This window comes from Orycteropus afer, unplaced genomic scaffold (assembly GCF_000298275.1).
Source record: "Orycteropus afer afer isolate SDZICR_OR568_19922 unplaced genomic scaffold, OryAfe1.0 scaffold00196, whole genome shotgun sequence".
Classification (NCBI taxonomy): domain Eukaryota; kingdom Metazoa; phylum Chordata; class Mammalia; order Tubulidentata; family Orycteropodidae; genus Orycteropus; species Orycteropus afer.
In genome coordinates, this window is record NW_006921783.1 from 4,044,534 (window position 1) to 4,066,949 (window position 22,416).

Genomic DNA, 22,416 nt, shown 5'->3' on the forward strand with positions numbered 1-22,416 from the left:
AACCCACCAGCCACTCCTTGGAAGGAAGATGGGGCAATCTACTTCCGTAGTGATATTGCCTCAGAAACCCAAGGAGGGTTCACTATGAGTTGGGGCTGACTGGATGGCACATAACAACAACAATAACAACATGAATGTTTCATAATTTTCCTGTTCACGTCTTTGCAGACATTTGAGGCATTTTCTGTTTTTGGCTATTAGGAACGAAGTTGCTGTGAACATCTTTGTATTAGTCATTTTGTGATCATGTATTTTCACTTCTTAGTAAATACCTAGGAGTGAAATTGCTAGGTCATAGGGTAGGAGATCCTGGGCAGAGTGGGAGGAAAATGTGGAACAAAACTCAAAATCATTAAAAAAAAAAAAAAAAAACAGGCTTATTCGTCTGATAGAGACTAGTGAAACCCCTGAAACTGTGGTCTCTTGTCACTCTTCAGGCCTGGAATTGAAGTCACTCCTGTGGCTTCCAGCCAAACAAGAGTCAGGCATATAAGGTAAACATTTACACTGGGTGGGGACACTCCTTAGAATGATCAATCATGGGAGATCAGAAGGGCAGCATTTGCACAGGGAGACAGCTCAGAGGGCAGGAATGCGTAGGAAAGAAGAACACAGGGAAAAAGTGACTACAGGGAAGAAGTGGAGGAGAACTGTTACATTATAGGGATTGTTATCAGTGTCATGAAACAAAATATGTATGAACTGCTGTAAGGAAAATGAATTTGCTCCTAAATTTACACCCAAATTACAATTAAAAAAAAAAAAAAACCCAATATGAATGTAATTACTTAGTATTCTCATACGTGGTAGATGTATTTTGAAACAGTTTTATCTTCCACATACATCCTTCTTGCAGTGTGACTTTGGCGCTTCTCCCATTGACAGTGGTATGGATGTTCCCTCCTGGTGAATCTTTGTGGGCTCGTCACTACTGCAGAAGTGACACTGTTATTTCCATTTTTTCTTTAGGGATACCAGTTAAATATATGTTGATTTTCTTTATCTCTTTTGTCTGGTATTTTCTATTTTTTTTAACTTTGTTAACTTTAAAATTAGCCTATTTTACTTACTTTTCTTAATTTTATCCTTTCTGTTTCTCTTCTCAGTTGTGACTGTGTTGAGTGAGTCCCTGCATCATTTCTTTGGTTGGCCAAGTAGCAGATGGTAGACTTTTGGTCAATATTTTTCCCTAATGCTAGATATCTCTAACAGAAACCCTGTGGCCCTTTTTCTTCTCCTTCATTATCAGAAAATTAAATAAAATGGAGAAGAGAGGAGTGGGTTTATATGAAAGAAGAATGATATATGTCTCTCTAGACTTTCTTTTTTTAAAAAGTAAACTTTTCTTCTGTGGGAATATGTTGTGTGTCTGTGAACACTGAAAACCAAAAAAACAAAATAAAAACAAAAACAAAAAAAACCCAAAACCAAACCAAACCTGTACCATCAAGTCAGTTCTGACTCATAGCAACCCTATAGGAGAGTAGAACTACCTACCCCACAGGGTTTCTAGGCTGTAATCTTTACGGAAGCAGACTGCCACCTCTTTCTTCTGGAAAGTGGCTGGTAGGTTCAGTCTGTCAACCATTTGCTTAGCTGTCAAATACCTAACTACTGTACCCACCAGGGCTTTTAATTGTTGTTGGTGGTTGTTATGTGCCATCGAGTCAGACCTGACTCATAGAGACCCCTCCTTGGGTTTCCGAGGCAGTATCACTACAGAAGTAGATTGTCCCATCTTCCTTCTGAGGAGTGGCTGGTAGGTTTGAACCGCCAGCCTTCTGGTTAGCAGTCAAGTGCCTTAGGCACTACGCTACCAGAGCTTTTAATAGAACTCTTAAATCACATTAAGTTTTTTAGTAGCTTCCAGATTTGAATACCCAATTTAAAATTTTTACACCTTACTGTATTTCTTTCACATTATCACCAGAATAATTCTTCTAAAAATAACTCCTGAAAAAGTCTAAACTCATTAACATATTTATCACCTTCTTAGGTATTCCTTCCACTTCTGTTTCCATACTTACCTCTCTTGCAATTCCCACACCCTAACAACCTGTTCAAACATTCCTGACATCTTCTGGTCTCTGTACCATTGCTTATTCCCTTCTTGTTGCCTGACATGTTCTTGCCTGTCTCTTTGTCTTATACTCTTGATTTTCTCACACAAGAATGACCCTTTTTTATGAAACTTTCCTTGACTCCTTCCCTATAATATTTTCTTTGTGCGCTCCTAGCACTTTTTATACCTTTTAGGCTATTTGTTACGTTCTGTCTTGTATTATCACTAATTGTGTATTCATTTATTTAACAGATATTTGAATGTCTGGGCCCTGTCTCCAGAGATTCTAATATATTGATCTAGATTAGAACCTAGGCATCAATACTTTCCTTCTTCTTTTTTTCAATTGTGATTTGGTTGAAAGTTTATAGAGCAAATTCTTTTTCCATATAACAGTTCATACACATTTTGGCATCCATATGTTTTAAATGACAATTTAGGTGACTCCATCTATACAGCTAGAATTAAGAACTGCTCGAATAAAGATGTGTATTAGACTGGGTTCTCTAGAGAAACAAAACCAGAAAAGCTTATGTATATAGAGAAAGAGAAATTTATCTTAGGAAAATGGCTTACACATTTACTGAAGCTGGCAAGTCCAAAGTTCTTGGATCAAACGTCAATCTGGAGGCTTTTCCTGACTCTCGCAGCTGCAGGGACTGACGAACTCAAGGTTGGCAGGCAGTATACTGGCTGTTGACTCCCACAAATGACGAATTCAAGATCTCCAGGCCAAATGGTGGATTGTTCGCTCACAGACAGTTATAGGCAGCACAACAGAATCCCAATCCATAGAAGACTGTCTCTTTTCCCAGGATGTCCATAAATATACTGGAAGCAGGCCACGCCCCTAGGGAAACTCTCTTTCAAGGGATTGGCTGCTCAAAACATGTTCATCTGATCCCATCATGGGAATAACCACATCACAGCGGCTTAAACCACACAGAATTGTGGTCCAGCCAAGTTGACACACAGCTCCAACTATCACAAGATGTAACAGTGCCTGGCCTAAGATATGCATTCAAATATTTGTTGACAGATTTTAAGCTTTTTGAAAACAAGGACCATGCTTTATCTTTGTATCCCTCTTAGCATCCAACACACTGTTGCCAGTTAATTATATGAATACAGTAGTTCTCCTTATCTGCGGTTTTACTTTCTGTGGTTTCAGTTACCCATGGTCAGCTGTGGTCTGGAATTATTTAAATTGTGCACTGTTCTGAGTAGCATGATGAAATCTCAGTCAGTACTGGAGCCGGCTTCCTCCTCCTCCACTTGGCACCCTGGAAAGCACAGTTGGGTCAGTGGCAGTGCCCCACCCTACAGATGTCTGATGGGTTAATGCTGCTCTCTGTACCCTGGGTACTTGTCGTATGTATATTTAGGCAAAAACATAGTATATATAGGGTTTAGTACTATCCACAGTTTTAGGCATCCAGTGGGAATCTTGGAACATATCCCCCACAAGTAAGGGGAAGTACTATAATTAAACAAAATACATTCTATTTAGTTTTTTTGTTTCAAGTAAGTTGTAGTGGCTATTGAGAATATGTTTTAATTAATTATGTAACCAGAGACTGCTAGATAAATAAACTGTGAATTTTTTTTTCTGCTTTTGTTTGTGTTTTGTAAAAACAAACAAAGTACCCTCTAGATAAGTCTTGGGTTTAGTGAACTCTGAATTAGTCTTGTGCTTGATGCATGGGTCAAATAGAAAAAGCCTATTTTAAAATCATCTGTTATAGGGTAGTCTTCACTATATATATATGTATATGTATATATCTATATATATATATATAAATATATCTCTATATAAATGTGTGTGTGTGTGTGTGTGTGTGTATGGTTCTGGGTGACTTTAGTCCAACTGTGATTAATTAGGAGCCCTGAGAGATGAATAAAATAAATACAGCAAAAGATAAACCTGTGCCTTGGATAAATATCATGTGAAGACCAGTTTGTAGCCAGTGAATACAGCAAAATGACCAGATTGAACCTTTGATCTGTTAAGACCAAGTGACTTCTGCCTTGTCTTTTTCTATTAAGTAGTCTAGATAGCAAAATTTGTGTTAGGAAGGAAGATGGATTTCATTTCATATATAATTTTTAAGAATTTAAATGAACTTAAATATTCTTAATAATGTGACCACCTGTCTTTGAGTTAGACAGCATTCATGTTCAAATCTAACACAGTGCTTTGGGTACATTCTTTACAGTTAATAGCAATATTGTCTTCCCTTATGCTTGTCTATCATAGCTGCAGAAATTTCCTTCCATCCTCTTGATTTTTCCCTTCTTCTTCTACCTCTCTTCCCTTCCCCTTTGTTTCAGTGTTAGGAGGCAGTTGAGTGTGCTAGTGTGACATATTGGCCTATAGGAAAGGAGGAAAGAGGATAAAGGCATAAAAATCTTTTTTTTCTAATGTGTCCTTATTTTCATAATTTCCTGCTACTTCCTCTCAGAATTAGTAGTAGAAAAAGAAGAGGAGAGAGCCTTATTAATGCTGGAATTCCTCTCCTCCCAGACTATCATTTATTGAGCATCCATTGCTTTCCAGTCTTTGTTAAGTAAGCCTTTAATAGACATTATCTCATTAAATCCTTATATCAATGCCAAGAAGTTGGTCATAGTATCTCCGTTTTACAGATGGATAAGCTGAAGCACAGAGACATTAAGTAACTTACCCATGTTGCCTCAACTAGTAAATTGCAGATTTTGGATTTGAACCATATATATGTTTGTGGCCTTAACTATTTGGCCTGGGTTGCCATATGGCAGCTAGTGGGCAATACTGAGCCTACATGTTATTTAAATTAAAAACAAAACCTTACTGACAATGAAAGGGAGATTCCACATAAAAATTCATATATCTAGTTTTTCAAATAGAACTTGGAATGGGGCCTTCTTTCCCTCATAGCAGTAAATACCTGGAACTTTTGAAAAATTTTATTGTAGTGAAATATATAGAACAAAAAGGTTGCCAGTTTTATTTTGAAGTATGCAGTTCAACAACAGTAGATACATTCACCATGTTGTACATCATCACCGCTATCCATTTCCAAAAGGTTTTCATCGCCCCAAACAGAAATTCAGTACTCTTTCAGCTATAGCTATCTATTCCGTGCCTCCCCACCTCCTCGTAACCACTAATAAACTTTTGTCTCTCTGCATTTGCCTATTAATATATGACTTGGCCTTTTGTTTGAGTTGCTTCACTTAGCATAATGTTTTCACAGTTCATTTGTGTCATAGCATGTATCAGAACCTCATTTCTCTTTATGGCTGATAATGTTCCACCTTGTTCATCCATTCACCTGTTGATGGGCACTTAGGTTATATCTACCTTTTGGTTATTATGAACAATGCTGCATTGACCGTTGGTATACAAATATCTGTTTGAGTCCCTGTTTTGAAATGTTTTAGGTATATATTTAGGAGTGAAATTGCTGGGTTACATAGTAATTCTGTGTTAACTTTTTGAGGAATAGTCACACTGTTTTCCAGCTGCACCACTTTACATTCCCACCAGCAACACAGAAGGGTTCCTCTACATCCTTGACAACACTTGTTTTTCTGATAATTGTTCTAGTGGGAGTGAAATGATATCTCATTAATGATTTTGAAGCATTTGCTACCCAGAAGGGTGGTAGTTCAAACCCACCAGCCACTCCTTGGAAGGAAGCTTGGGCAATCTACTTTTGTAGTGATACCACTTTGGAAACCTAAGGAGGGGTCGCTATGATTCAGATCCGACTTGACGGCAGTGTTTTTTTTTTTTTTTTTAATTTTATTTTAATGCCTAGTAACATTGAACATCTTTTCATGTGCTGCCTGGCTATTTGTATATCTCTTTTGGAGAATTATCTATTTAAGTCCTTTGCCCATTTTTGAATTGGTTATTTATATTTTGTTGTTAAGTTGTAGGAGTGCTCTCGCTCCTCGCTCCTCGCTCCTCGCTCCTCGCTCTCTCTCTATATATAATTCTGCATATTAAACTCTTATCATGTACGGTTCCCAAATATTTTGTCGGGAGGAAGGTTGGGCAATCTACTTCTGTAGTGATATCGCCTTGGAAACCCAAGGAGGGGTCGCTATGAGTCGGATCCAACTTGACGGCACATAACCACCACCACCACCATTCTGTAAGTTGTCTCTTCACTTTGTTGATAAAGTCCTTTGATGTACAAAAGTTTTTAATTGATGAAATCCATTTTACCTATTTTTTTCTTTGTTGCATGTAATTTTGGCATCATATCTAAGAATCTCTTGTTAAAAGCAAGACCTTGAAGCTTTACCCCTGTGTTTTGTTCTAAGAGTTTTATGCTTTTGCATCTTTTATTTGGGTCATTGACCCATTTGAAATTCCATATATAATGTGAGGTATGGACCCAACTTCATTCTTTTGCATGTGGAGATCCAATTGTCCCAGCACAATTTTAAAAACAATTATTTAAATACATTTTATTGAAATATAATTTGTGTACGGTGAAATATACAAAACTAAAGCCAGCACAATTTGTTGAAGAGATTGTTCTTTCACCATTGAATAGACTTGGTACTCTTGTTGAAAATCCGTTGGTTGTGTGTATGAGTTTATTTCTGGACTCTGAATTCTCTTCCTTCCTACACTTTTTTGATTATTGTCAGTGGTTCAAACTCCCCAGCCACTCCTTGGAAAGAAGATCAGGCAATGTACTTGCATAGAGATACTGCCTCCGAAACCCAAGGAGGGGTTGCTGTGAGTTGGAAACGACTCCACAGAACTGAGTTTGGTTTTGGTTTGGTAGCTTTGTAGTACATTTTGAAATTGGGAAATGTGAGTTCTCCTACTTAGTTGTTCTTTTTTAAGATTGCTTTGGCTATTTGGGGCACCTTGTATTTCCATATAAATTTGAGGATTGGTTTTTCCATTTCTGCAGTAAAGACAGGGATTTTGATAGGGATTGTTGAAACTATAGATTGCTTTGGGCAGTATTAACATTAGTCAGTATCTCTTCCCTGTGTATCCCACTACTTAACCACTGATCTGATTTCTGTCATCATAGCTGGTTTTGCCTATTCAAGAATTTCATATAATGAAATCATATGATATATGTTCTTTTGTGTCTGGCTTCTTTTGCTCAGCATAATGTTTAGAGATTAATTTATGTTATGTGTGTCAATTATTGTAATATATTACTATTGTCAGGGCCTGTCTACATTCAGGAGGAGGGATAAGAATCACCATCAGCACGAAGCTGACTCCTGTGAGGTAGAGGACAACACACTTCACTCTCCAACTTTTTCACAGTCTCTGATACCGGGAACCACCACCACCACCACCACCACCACCACCTCAACATTCCCTACTTGTCTGCTAGATTTGATAATTTGTTGCAATTGCCACACAGAACTCACAGACCATACTCAGGATTATGTGGTTTATTGGGGAGGTAACAGACTACAACTCAGGATCAGGATTAGGTTTACCTAACAGGACACAATTCAGGAGACAGGAGACAGTTCTTCAGTCAGGATAGCTTCCAACTAGGACGACTCTCAGCTTCTTCTTGGCCATGCCTGCAGGCAGGCAGCTTTTCTCTCGGCCATGCCCACAGACAGGTCTTTTCTTGGCCTCTGCCCTTCTTGGGCAGTGTTACAGTTCTTTAGCTCTGCCAGCAAGTTCCTAGAGGTACCCCAGCAGCACCACCACCACCAGCAAGCTTCTTGTCTGAAGGTGCTCAGCTCTCTCTCACTCTGCGGATTGGTAAGCCCACTACAGCAGTGTTACACAGGTTTTCTGGTTCCTGCTACTTGTACTGACACCATTTGTGCTGCTCTCTGTTTTGCACCATCTCTCATCTTCATTGTTACAACTCTCTCTCTCCTGTTTCTAGGAAGCTGTCAGCATAGGGACCCTAGATCTCTATGGATACACTCCATTCCAGGCCCTTCTTTTTTTTTTTTTAATTTTTATTGTGATTAGGGTGAAAGTTTACAGAACAAATTCATTTTCCATATAGCAGTTCAGGGGTGCTCTGGTAGCATAGCGCCTAAGGCACTTGACTGCTAACCAGAAGGGTGGCAGTTCAAACCCACCAGCCCCTCCTCGGAAGGAAGATGGGCCAATCTACTTCCGTAGTGATACTGCCTCGGAAACCCAAGGGGAGGGGTCACTATGGGTCGGATCCACCTCAACAGTACATAACAACAACAACATACAGCAGTTCATACACAGTTTGTTTCATGACGTTGACTGCAGCCCCCACAATGTAACAGCTCTCTTCCCACTTCCTCTCTGTAGTTACCTCTTCCCTGTGTCCTTCTTCCTTATGCATTCCTGCAACCTGAGTGGTCTCCCTGTACAAATACTGCCCTTCCGTTCTCCCATGATTGATTTTTCTAAGGAGTGTATCTACCTGGTTTAAGTGTTCACCCTATATGCCTATCTATTGTTTGGCTAAAAGCCATGGGAATGAGTTCAATTCCAGGCCTGAAGGGTAATTAGGTGCCATAGTCATTTTTTTTCATTAATGCCTTCAATTTAATTTAAACTGACTAATGGTGCCCCATATGTGTCAGATTGCCTGTCTTCCTTCTGTGGAGTGGCTGGTGGGATTGAACCCACCACCTTCTGGTTAGCAGTCAAATGCCTTAGGCACTGTACCACCAGAGCGCCTTATAGGGTTTTCTTTTCTTTTTTTGGCTTTTTTTTTTTTTTTAATTGTGATTTGGGTGAAGATTTGCAGAGCAAATTCGCTTTCCATACAGCAATTCACATATACTTTGTCTCATGTCATTGACCAGTTTACCACAATGCAACAGCTCCCCTCCCACTTCCTCCCCATAGTTACCTCTTCCCAGTGTCCATCCTTCCATACACTCCTGCCCCCTGAGCTGTCTCCCTGTGTATAAGCAGCCCTTCTTTCTCCCATGATTATTCTCTCCAAGGAGTGTATCCACTTGAGGTAAATGTTTAACTCATATGCCTGTATTTTGTTTGGCTGAAAATCACAGGTGTGGGTTCAATTCCAGACCTGAAGGGCAGCTAGGGGCCATAGTCTCAGTGGTTCCACCAGGCTCTATCGGACCAGCAAACCTGGTCCCTACCTTTTTTTTTTTTTTCTCCAAATGATTTTGAGTTTTGTTCCACATTGTTCTCCCTCTCTATCAAGGATTTCCTACATAGATCCCCCTCCAAGTGGATGACAGTGGTAGCCGGGCACCATCTAGTTCTTCTGGTCTCATAATTGTATAGGCTACAGATCAGATGGTGAACCAGTCGCTAGGACTAATTGTTTCCATGAATTTTGGTTTTCTTCATTCTTGTTTGCTCTGGACGAGGAGAGACCCATTGTTGCATCTAGATGGCAGCTTTGCTAGCTTTTAAGATCCCAGTCGCTACTCGCCAAAGTAGGAGGTGGAACAATGTTTTGTATAGTATGTTATGCCAATTGAGCTTGATGTCCCCTGCAACTGTGGTCCCAAGCCTGCAGGTTCAACTACTCGGTCCCTCTGGGTAGCTGGCTGCGACCAAGCAGTGACCACAGGTGCCATAGTCTTGGAGTTGAAGAAATTCTTGAATGTTTTGAATTCAGTGGTCATGGAAGTCATGGAAAACAACTCTCATCACCTACAGATCTCAGACTTGAAGATCTGTCCATCATTCTGTCAGATGGCAGAGACTATTTTTTATTCCCCCTAAAATCGCTGCATTTTGTATGAATGTACCACAATTTATTCATCTATTCATGGACAGGAAGGTTGTTTCCAGTTTTTTGGCTGCTTTTAATAAAGCTGCTGTGTGCATTCCTGTGCAATTTATTTCTTTGGGTAAATGACAAGGAGTGAAATTGCTGGGTTGTAGAGTTAGTGTATATTTAACTTTATAAGAAAGTATCAAACTGTCCATTTATTTTTGAGAGTGATGTATTACAACTTGATTGGAAGTCTATTGTGTTTGAATTATTGCTTGTTGATATGTGGATTTTTTTGTTGGCTAATTAGTTGGGAACCCAGTTATTTCTTTAGGGAGAACTGGAAAACTCCTCTCTCCCCATGTTAGTAGCAGTAGGCCTTTATTCTGTCATCATTTACTTTGTTCAGAGAAGAATCCTCATTTTTTTCTGCTTGGGTGATACGCATGTCAGAGCTGGGCAAGGGAAGGAAGCTCAGTGTCAGTGCTAGCTTAATTTTGACCCTTTTCCATGTAGCTCCTCATTATCCTGCCTGCAACTCTTAGCTAAATCTGGTGTTTCCATGTTTAAAGCCTTTCTGTCTCAGTTTCTCCAGAGAATATATCTTTAGTCTCTTGATACATATTTACATCTAAAAATTTGGTATGAAAGGGGAGGAGGGGGGGAGGAACAGATGGCAAGGTGATGCCTGTGCCATGTGGGACAAGGGACCCGAAGGCCTAACCACTCCGTATAATAGACTTTCAGCCAGTATCTGTTTTAACCCCTCCTTTCACCCTTCTGCCTTTTGTGGTAATTTTACCGTCAGTTCCTGAACCTTTTTGGAGCTTTGGACAGGGTGAATAGGATTGCTTCTTGTTTGCATTTCTCAACTGCTGGTGCTTAGTTTTCAACTTTCTTTAGCTTAGTTAGATCTGCAACTCATCTGCACACTATTAATGCCTTCCAGAAAAAGGTGGTTTCTTAGGTCATCAGTTCTGTCTTATCCTCTTGGTCCTTGCGAGTTTATGTTCTTTTTTATTCTCATTGTGATATTAGTGAGGTCTTGAGAGAGGGAGAAGAGATAAAAATACATGTGTTCAGTTTTCCAAGTCTTTGCTAAAACTGCTTTTTCTTTCTAAAATGAAAATTACTGTATTAATAGTATGTTATCTTACCTTAAAACTTACCAGACTTGGTGGAACCACTGAGACTATGGCCCCTAGCTGCCCTTCAGGTCTGGAATTGAACCCACACCTGTGGCTTCCAGCCAAACAAAAGACAGGCATATGAGTTGAACATTTATCTGAGGTAGATACACTTCTTGGAGAGAACAATCATGGGAGAAAGAAAGGCTGCTTATGCACAGGGAGACAGCTCAGGGGGCAGGAGTGCATGGAGGGATAGGCACAGGGAAGAGGTAACTGTGGGGAGGAAGTGGGAGGGGAGCTGTTGCATTGGGGTAAATTGTGGTCAATGTCATGAGACAAAGTGTATGTGAACTGCTATATGGAAAGTGAATTTGCTCTGTAAATCTTCACCCAAATCACAATTAAAAAAAAAAAAAAAAAACTTACCAGGCTCAATTCTATTGTATTTTTCTTGCCTACAGTTTTACTTTTTAAAATTTCAAAGTTTCAGAAAATTTGAAAAACTTTTACAAGTGAGCACTTTTATGTATTCTTTTTCTATAGATTAACCAAATGTCAATGTGTTTGAGTAAATAAAAATATTCTTTATTTTCAGTAAATGTGGTTCTTATGGAACATTTTAGCCTCTGTTTGATACTCTATTTTGAGAGTATACCATAGTTTATTCAACCTGACTTCTGTTGGTGGACACTGTTTGCTCTTTATAAATGTTTTTAAAAGCTTGTTTATATGTACATTCCTTCCACTATAAATGAATACATTATTTGGTCATGAGATTCTTACTTATTTTATTTTTTTCAGCATATTATCAATCAGTCCTTCAAATAATCTATAAGCTATAGTATATGAATTATCATAGTATACTATAGTGATTGATTTTTTTTTCTTCTCCATTAGACTGTGTGCAACATAATTTATTTAGAAAAGCCATTAATGTAAATTAGACATCTTGAAGAAATAGGTTTTCCAGTAGTTCAAGTCATATCTTCTCTGTTACTATAATTTACCACCTAAGACTCTTCTTTTTTTACCTTTTGCATTCTAAAAAGGGGGAAAAAAAGTCAAATTAGTATATTGGAAATGTTAATACTTTGATTCCAGTTTTTAATGAATTAAGCGCCTCATAATAGTCACACTTTCCTCTAGCTGCTTTTTCAAGTATTAGACCTTACTGTTTTATCATTGCTCTACATATTGGTGAACCCATCACCCTCCTTCCCTCCCACAAACATTTATTGAGTGATTAGGTATGTGCCAGGCACTCGTCAGTCTTTATCTTGCTCTGGACCTTTCTGTTTTACTTGAGATTTTTAATCAGTCCCTTCTTCCTGGCTTTTGGAGACTACACTCTCCTTGTTTCTCCTTTCGACCTATTTCTCCTTAGTCTCCTTTAACCATTTTTTACTTCCTCTACACACACTGTAAGCATTGGTTTCTTTCAGTTTTGACTCTGTCTTACTGTGTTTCTTACTCATGGTTTTAATTGCCACCTGTAGGCTGATGATGCCCATCAAACCTCTCCTAAGCTTTATTCTAACAATTCTAAAAACCCAATGGATACTGTTCTGGTTATGTAGTGACACTCTGACAGGAATATACCACAAATGGGATGGCCTTAACAAACAGGAGTTTATTCTCTTACAGTTTGGAGGTTTTAAGTCCAAGTCCAAAGTGCCAGGCTCTAGGGGCTGGGTGAAAGCCCCTCAACCTTGAGGTCCATCTCTGCCTCCTGCTTCCAGCCCCCTGGAACTAGAGGCGTTTCTTCACTCAGCCAGCTACTGGCTGCTGAGGCCAACAAGCCCAAGGTTGACAAGTAAAAAGGCACAATCCGATGTTACCAAACAACATGGCAGGCCATTAATTCAAGTCCATTAAAAGTCCCAAGGTCGGCACAGCATGGCAGGCTGCTGAACAGTGACATGGCTACATGCAGGGTTCAAGTGTGCCATAAGTTGGAGACCATTCCCAAAGCTGTTTCTTATATACGAGAAGCAGACCACATACCCAAAGCAGCTACTCAGCTGCTCCAATAGAGTCCACCATGGAGTTAATTACCAGTCTCACCATGGAGAATAACTACATTCAGCTGCCCAGCCACTCAGCCAGGGCCAACCAAGTTGACACACAAATGTAACCACCACAGATACCTAAGATTCCTCATATCCAGTAGGTCCAAAATGGAGTTTGTCATCTTTTCTTCCTGACTTACTCTGTTTCTTATGTTTCTGTCCTGGGAAGCTTCAAGGACAGTGGTGTTATCCTGTGAAAAGGGAATGTAAGAAAGAGTAACTCCTCTATACTTATAGAAAGATACTATTTTTTGCATTTTTCAATTTTCAATGCCTGAAATAAAGCAGTGGTTCAGTAATTTAATTTTTTTGGCGATAGGTGTGTAAAATTTGTTAGATTGTTTGTGTAACCTATTTATAGATTATTTTCTTTTTGAATGATGGTAAAATCTAAGCTAAATGTGGGGAGTATTCTCTACATGGATGGATATGTGCTCAAGGAGCACATATAGTATAAATTTTATCTTGAAGGAAATGAGCAACTTGGTGCCACAAATGATAATGTCAGAATCAAACGGCATTTAGCTTATCTGCTCATTTCAATCATTTGTTGCCTTTTTTTGCCCCTGCCTAAAACTTGTGTGGGTTAGTTACTTAGTTTGTGTATGTATACACACACACACACATTTTTTTCGGGGGAGGATTGAAAGTTTACATAGCAGATTGGTTTTCCATTCAGTAATTAATACACGTTTTGATTCTGACATTGATTTCAATCCCCACAATGTAATAGCACTCTTCCCACTTCCTCCCTGTGTTTCCCATTTTGATTTTGTCCTTCTTTCCTATCCCTTCCTGCCTTCTGAGCTTTATCCCTGGACAGATGCTGCCCTTTTGATCTCCTGTGGTTGATTATTCTAAAAAGTGCATACCTCACTGGTGTTACTGTTCACCTTACAGGCCTGTCTGTTGTTTGGCTGAAAGTTGAGCCACTGGGTGAGTTTGGTTTCAGGCCTCAAGGGTGCCTGAGGGCCATAGTGTCAAGTGTTCTGCCAGTCTCTGTCAAACCACTAAGCCTAGTCCTTATTTTATGATTTTGAGTTTTGTTCCAGATTTTTCTCCCACTCTATCCAGGACCTCCTATTGTGATCCCTTTCTGAGTGGTAGCCACACACCATCTAGTTCTGGTCTCAGAATTTAGAAGCTGGGGTTTGTGTGGTCCATTAGTGGCATGAGTAGTTTATTGATCTGTCTTTTGAAAATAACAGGTCAAGAATTTTCATAATTATTTTCTAGATTAGATTTGAAAATATTAAGATCAAGAACATTTATTTGGAATTTATTTTTAAACTTATCTAGAAAGAGAAGTAACACTTGCCAATTTTTCTTAAAAATTGGATTGAAAAAATTTAAAGATTGTGAAAGACTTCTTTCCGTTTTTTAAAATCTGTGTTCTGTTTCTGAATTGCAGTTACAGATGTAGAGCTGAAACGACTGAAAGATGCCTTCAAGAGAACCTGTGGACTCTCATACTACATGAGCCAGCACTGCTTCATCAGGGAAGTGCTTGGGGATGGAGTGCCACCGAAAGTTGCTGAGGTAATCTTTATAACTCAGGTTTTCCTTTGAGATAGTTATCCACCAGCCTGAGCTCTTGAGGAGCCTCCTGGCTTTAGCAGATTTAATCTTCCCCATGGCTATTTTTCTTGCCTAGAAGGTAAACATAGTGACATAGATGTCACTATGGCTGTGTTTTTAGAAGCCAAATTGGAGAACTGCAGAGCTATAGATTTGGCTTCTTTTGTACTTCTTTCTGGGATTAAATAGTCACTGATTATAATTACAGCACCTTCTTATTCTTAAAAACTTCATTTCTCTGACATAACATTCTTATATTGAGAGTATGTTTTATAAATTTTGTATTAAAGAGAACCCTTCCATATAGTAAAAGCTAGCTAATTATATGTTGTAAATGAAACAGTAACTTATTGGAACTTGTAAAGGCTTGTTTAAATTTTGCAAAAATTTTTAGGTAGAGATGAAAAGTGCTAAGTTGATACAAATATTTTCTTTCTAACAGTAATAAGATTTACTCTTTTGTAGTTATATATACAGACATGTATTATGCCATTTTAAATGTGAAATAAGAATAAAATTAATAAAATAGTGAATATTATAGTAGGAACCTTAAGCTTGGTATATTATATAGACCTTAATTTGTCATTTCTAATCAATGACAGCTTTTGTTTCTAACCTGTATCATGTGCTTTTGTACCTTGCTGTTTACATAATACAGAGATTACATTCTTTGTTTTGTACTGTAAGTTTTTTGTGGGGAGGATATATGCTGTTATTTCTCTTAGAGATATTGTTGTGTAAAATAATGTGCTTTCATGTTCTGCTATTCTTTTGTATTTTTGATAGGGGTAGCATTTTTTCTAAGGCTATTTATTGAGTTCCCTGTTTCAGTATGTTTAATCTTCATATTTTCTTTAATCTTCTTGTCTTTAACTGTTAGTATAATATGTTGTTGTTGTTGTTGTTATGTGCCGTTGAGTTGGACCCAACTCATAGCGACCACTCCTTGGGTTTCCGAGGCAGTATCGCTGTGGAAGTAGATTGCCCTATCTTCCTTCCGAGGAGTGGCTGGTGGGTTTGAACTGCCAGCCTTCTGGTTAGCAGTCAAGTGCCTTAGGCACTACACTACCAGAGCTCCCTTAGTATAATATAAAACGTGGAATTTAGAATTTTTTATTTTAAGAAATAATTTTTAATGTAGTTATATATATAAGTGGCCAATAGAGAAAGAGACTTAAACTAAGTCTATACTAATTTATGACTATTTTTCCAAATTCAAATATGTCCTAACTTCAGCCTCTCTCCCTTCAACTCCTTTCTTCGAGTAAAACCTGTCAGGCCCACTGTACTTTCTGTTGCTGGGAAAAATATCGGACCCATCTCTTTTTTTATATGTATATGTATGTGTATAGGAACTCTGGTAGCGTAGTGCCTAAGGCATTTGACTGCTAACCAGAAAGCTGGAGGTTCAAACCCACCAGCCACTCCTCAGAAAGAAGGTTGGGCAATCTACTTCGGTAGTAATACTGCCTTGGAAACCCAAGGAGGGGTCGCTATGAGTCTGTCCAACTCGACAGCACATAACAACAACAACAACAACATATGTATGTGTGTATGTGTATGTATTTGTACTTACATATGTTTTTGTTAACTGTCAAGGAGTTGGAGTCCTACTCATGGTTGACCTCATGCACAATGGTATCAGACCATTATAATCCATAGGGTTTTCCATGACTGATTTTTAGAAGTAGATCACCAGGCCTTTCTTCCTAGTGTGTCTTAGTCTGGAAGCTCTGCTAAACCTATTCAGCATCACAGTAACACACATATCTCCACTGACAGATGAATGGTGGCTGCATTTGAGGTGTGTTGGCCAGGAATTGAAACTGGGTCTCCCGTATGAAAGGCAAGAAGTCTACCACTGAATCACACTGCTCTCATTGACCTGTATCTTTTTATGTGTGCACATATATACACCTATTAACAGACATCCATTCACATCCTTGGCCATTTTTCAATTGGGTTGTCTTTTCCTTACTAAGTTGTTATAAGAGTTCTTTATATATTCTAGATACAAGTCCCTTAGAAGGTATTTAATTTGCAAATATTTTCTCCTACTGTATGCATTGTTTTTCCACTTTTTTAAAACCAAATCTAGTGTCATAGTGACCCTATAGGACAAAGTAGAGGTACCCCATACGGTGTCTAAGGCTGTAAATCTTTACGAAAGCAAGTTGTTCACCTTAGGGGTGGCTGGTGGGTTCGAATGACTAACATTTTGGTTAACAGCTGAATGTGTCACCAGAGCCTTGTTTTTTTTACTTTTTTGATGGTGTCCTTTGAAGCATAAAAAATGTTTAATTTTAATGCTGTTATTTATTTATTTTTTTAATGGTTTGTGCTTTTGGTTGGATCTAAGAAACCATTGCCAAATGCAGGATCGTAAAGATTAACCTTTGTTTTCCTCTTAAGCATTTTATACTTTTTAGCTTTTACATTTAGATGTTACCCATTTTGAGCTAATTTTGGTGTGCAATGTGAGATGTCTAACTTCATTCTTTTGGATGTGGATCTCAAGTTGTCCCAGCACCATTTGTTGAAAACACTATTCTTTCCCCTGTTGAGTTACCACTTTGGTTGAAAATCAATTGATCATAAACATAAGAGTTTATTTCTGGGAACTCTTATACACTGCTAGAGTAACTGTAAAATGACACAACCACTGTGGAAAGCAATATGGCTTTCCTTAGAAAGTTGGAATTGGAGATACCGTTTGACCCAGCAATCCCATTACTAGGTATATATCCTAGAGAGGTGAGAGCCAGCATAGGAACAGATGCATGCACGCTCATGTTCATCACAGCACAAACCTGGTTAGCAATCAAGTACCTTAGGCACCATGCCACCATAGCTCCTTAGTACCTATATATACTATGTTTTTTCCTATATAAACATACAACAGGTATCCAGGATACCCTGGGAGGGGCAGGACTAACTCACTGGATGGTAGCAGGCTATGGCACAGCCCCTCACCCAATTGTGTTTCCTGGCTGGCACTGGCAGAGGAGGAGGAAGCCAACTCTGGAACTGAGCGGGATGGCTAACCAGGTTTGTGGTTCAAACCCACCAGCCACTCTCTGGAAGGAGGACTAATCTACTTCTGTAAAGATTTACCACCTTAGAAATCCAAAGGGGATGGCTGTGAGTCTGAATCTACTCTATGGCAGTGAATTTGGTTGTTTTGTTGTTATTGTTTATATAGGTGCTATCTGGGGGTCTTGGAGTATATCACAGGTCTCAGATTTCTCTAATGCTTCCTTATACTTAAGGAGGATGCTGGGTTGTATGAAGGTTCTTCTCAGTGTTTGTTCTTTACCAGTCCTCCTTGTAAGTCATCTCCATAGAGATTTTTCTTCATGCTCTTGTTCCTTGTTCACTTTTGGTCTGGTTTTGCTACATGGTGTTTGCTAGGGTGGTAATTATAGTAAGGGGATGATTTCTTTGTTATGTTAGCCCAGATTCAGTTTCTGGAGGCCTTGTTTGCATGGTTTTTAGAGATGGAGTTTTTTTTTTTTTTTTTAATTGTGATTTGGATGAGCAAATTCACTTTCCATACAGCAGTTCACATATACTTTGTCTTATGACATTGACCGCAATTTACCACAATGTATCAGCTCCCCTCTCACTTCTCCCAATGGTTACCTCTTCCCTGTATCTAGATATGGAGTGTTTTTTTGGAGTTGTGGCCTTTCTCCTTGTGGCAGTCAAATTCTGACTTCTATCTCTGGCCATATCTGGGTGGAAAAGTTTTTTCTACTTTTCCTGCAGCTGTAGATCTTTATTTACTTAAGTTGTTGTTGTTGTTGTTATGTGCCGTGGAGTCAGCCCTGACTCATAGCGACCCCTCCTTGGGTTTCTGAGGCAGTATCACTACAGAAGTAGGATTGCCCAACCTTCCTTCCGAGGAGTGGCTGGTGGGTTTGAACCACCAGCCTTCTGGTTAGCAGTCAAGTGCCTTAGCCACTATGCTGCCAGAGCTCCCTAAATCATTTGACTGCTAGCCAGAAGGCTGGCAGTTCATACCCACCAGTCACTTCTAGGAAGTAAGGTTGGGCAATCTACTTCCATAGTGAGCCTTGGAAACCCAAGGAGGTGTCGCTATGAATCAGGTATGACTTGAGGCAGTGCGTTTTTAATAGGCTTATAGGCTCAGAACTATTTTCTTCTCCTCCACCAGAGATAGAGCACCTTTTCCCTCCCTTCCTTCCCCCAGTGACAGTTAGTTTTTATCTATACCCTGGGGTTGACAAGATTTGCTATTCCTTTCCCATTAGCTTAAGGCTTTTCCTCATATGATAGAATGATCTGGGCAGAGATGAGGTTTCGTACCTTTTCTACACTGGCATTTGATCCCTATTCCATGCTTTCAGCTCCAAGGAAGGCTCTCTTTAATCTCCTGCCCTCCTTCCAATCTTATCAGTGAACACTTTGTTTGAAGTCTATGGAAGATTTGTTAATCACCAACTCCCTCTGTATTTGGGGCATTCTAGCCCATTTTTGATGTTTTGGAGTTTGTTTAAATTTTAGTTGATGTTTTTATTACTTGCTTGTATGGCAACTGTTGCCTTCCTCCCATGCTCTGTTATTGATAAGGCAGTCCATGCATCCCTTCTCTTTTGGGCAGGATCTACCCTTGCTTATATTTCAGGCTACTTGGTTGCCTTGAGAACTCAGCTCTCTGATGGGCTCAAGAAAAGTTGTGATATGATACTTTATATGGCTTTTTCTTGTTTTGTTAGGAATGACACTTTCCAGCTTTCTGTATTCAAGGTGGAAATGGAACTCTCTGCAACATTATTTTTATGTGAATATTTTATAAATTTCATTTCACCTGTGGTGCAGTGAATTACTCAATGTGGCCTTTCTAGTCATAGTCTGGTGCTCTGGTAGCATAGTGCCTAAGGCACTTGACTGCTAACCAGAAGGCTGGCGGTTTAAACCCACCAGCCACTACTTGGAAGGAAGGTTGGGCAATCTACTTCCATAGTGATACTGCCTCGGAAACCCCAGGAAGGGTGGCTCTGAGTTGGAGCCGACTCGACGGTACATAACACAACAACAGTCATAGTCTTAGAAGCTCTGGTAACGTAGTGCCTAAGGCACTTGACTGCTAACCAGAAGGCTGGCGGTTCAAACCCACCAGTCACTTCTCAGAAGGAAGGTTGGGCAATCTACTTCTGTAGTGATAATGCCTCGGAAACCCAAGGAGGGGTCACTGTGAGTCTGACTTGACGGCACACAACAGCAACAACAGTCATAGTCTTGGGAGCTCTGGTAGCATAGTGCCTAAGGCATTTGACTGCTAACCAGAAGGCTGGAGTTCAAACCCACCCATGGAGTGAGGGACTGAGCTCCTTTGGGATTGGACAATAGAGATACCGCCTTGGAAACCCAAGGAGGGGTTGCTATGAGTTAGGACCAACTTGACGGCAGTGAGTGAGTTGTAGTCTTTGTGACTCCCACCAGATGACTGTCTGGGACTATGCAAATGTTAGGTGGTTGTGACCCACCAAGGAGATTTGGATAGCTTGCTAATAATGGAAATAGGGTATGCTAGGTGTGCTCATTGGGTGGGACCATGGAAATAAGGTATATAGAACCCTAATGTGGGTATTGGGAGATTGGTCAGTTTTGTCTTCTGGTAGGCTTAAAATGAGCCATCCCAGAGGCAGAAAGGGGGATCTCACTACCATCAAGAGAGCAGAGCTATGAATAGAATGTGTCCTTGGGCCCAAGTCCCTGCACTGAACCTGCTTGACCCACAAGACAGAGAGAGAGAACTGTAACACTTTGCTGAGATGGCAAGAGATGGAGAGAAGCAGCAGCAGAAAAACAATGGAAGCAGTCAGCACAGTGGGCTTCTGGACCCATGGAGTGAGGGACTGAGCTCCTTTGGGCCAAGGCTTGCTGGCAGACTGAGTTGCTTCTAGGGACTTAATGGCAGAGCTAAAAGAGCTTTGTAACCCTTGCCTGACCAGGGCAGGGGTTAAGGGGCTACAGAGCTTAGAGGCCAAGGGCCAGAGAGAGGCACTGCTGAGAAGAAGCTGTCCCGATCATAGAACTGTATCCTGACTTGTTCCTCATCCTGAATTATAACTTGTTGTTTCCCTGATAAACCCCTATAATCGTGAATATTGTTTGAGTGCTACGTGGCCATTGCAAGGAAGTATTGAAGCCAGTAGAGAAGTAGGGAGTACCATGAGAGGGACAGTTGGTGTTAGAATTAATCAAAAGGAGGTAGGAAGGTGGAGGCATCTCTGACCTCTCCCTTATAGGAATCAGTCTTGGACTGTTGAGTTGATCTTGATCCTTTTCCCCCTTGTGAAGTTAGAGGAAGTCAGATGCTGTGGCCATGCCCTTTTAGCATCACCCAAAACTAATTCAAGAATTTTGCTCTGTCCTTTGAACTGTTGATAGTCTTCACTGGTATTCTCCCATTCGTAACTCTTACAAGCACTAAAACCTATGTGTGTACCATGTAATACAGCGTTAGATTAGAAAACGACATGTTCACTAATTTTTTCATGTAAATCCTATCTCTAACTAAATTATGATTCTTGATGGGCAGACTTTATGACTTTTTTAAAAAATATGCCCCATAGTACTGTGCATGAAGTATATGAACTTAGTGAATATTTGATTTAATAATGTTTTGGTTTTAGTTAGTGTATTATTTTGAAATATCCTTTTAAAAGGATGACCAGGAAAATGACCAGGAGACCATACTCTGAAGTCATTTAACTTTGCTAGCTTTGCAATCTTTTAAAAAAACTTTTTCCAAATTAAAGGAAAATGCACATTTAAAGCATAAGCAATTTTAAAGCCTGGAGTGTTTTAAGACATAGTGATCATCATGCAAATAAAAACAAGCTGATTAGTAGGATGCTTTTCCCTTAGTGTTGATGAATTTATGTTGAGCTTGCATTCATATGTTCAGTGAGACTAGAGTATGTGTTTATTAGATAATTGACTAGATTTAAGGGGACTGACCATAGAATAGTGATTTGTTTTCCTTTTGTGATGTTAGTTAATCTATGTTATTGATTAAATCTTTTTATGTTGGATTTACTAGCATTATAGGCTAACAACTTTCTGGACAACTCTAGTCATTTATTGTTAGCCCAGTCAATGTTAGCTTTTGCAATATACTAAAATAATGAAAGTTTTTATTAACCAGTGAAAAGCAGCTAACATTTTTAGTTATTACAGTACTGTAATAAATTTGACATAATAGCTGACAGGAGAATGAACACTCAGAAGAATATTGGTTTGAAATCTTTTTCTGTAATTAGAATCTGTAAGATATTCATTAGTCCTCATCTTAGCTCCATCTCTCTTTTGTTCATGATACATTCATGTAACATTCATGCTAATTTTTAAATTTCAGTGACTTTATGTTTCTCTTTGTAAGACAGGAGAAGAATCCCAAGAGTTGTCTGAGGTGAAGATGCTACAAAAGAGTAGTCATTGTCTTCTTAAAAAACTCTATATGGACTTTTAAAAACGTGCATTACTGTATTTATGGTTCTTAGCTGCTAAGTTTCAGCCTAGAGTGATTTTTTAAACAGCTTCATAAACTATTGAAAAATAGAGTTTATACTAGAAAAGCTGACATGTCATTAAGCATAATGGGATTAGTGAGCTAGTTGTATAAAATATCACATCAAGTACATTACATAAATTATGAATATTCTAAATGGTATGCCAGATGTCAAAGAAGTTACTCACTTTTTCTTTTTAAAATAATACTTCTTTGAGTTGTTGGTGAGAGTTTACACAGCAAGTGAAGTTCTTGTTTAATTTCCACACCCATTGTTCAGTGACATTAGTTATGTTTTCACCATGTGTCAGTATTCTCTTTAATTGTGTTCGTTTGTTCCCAGAACTATAGTTTCCCTGCC

The 22,416-nt window shown here is 39.2% G+C and overlaps 1 protein-coding gene across 1 annotated transcript in view; it reads left to right on the forward strand.

Moving 5' to 3' along the window:
- Positions 1-22,416, forward strand: part of USP32 (ubiquitin specific peptidase 32) — a 237,571-nt gene that overhangs the window by 58,091 nt on the left and 157,064 nt on the right. Inside the window, exon 3 of the mRNA XM_042781920.1 lies at positions 14,349-14,476. Within this exon, the coding sequence (XP_042637854.1) occupies positions 14,349-14,476 (128 nt within the window). The remainder of the gene's footprint in view (positions 1-14,348; positions 14,477-22,416) is intronic.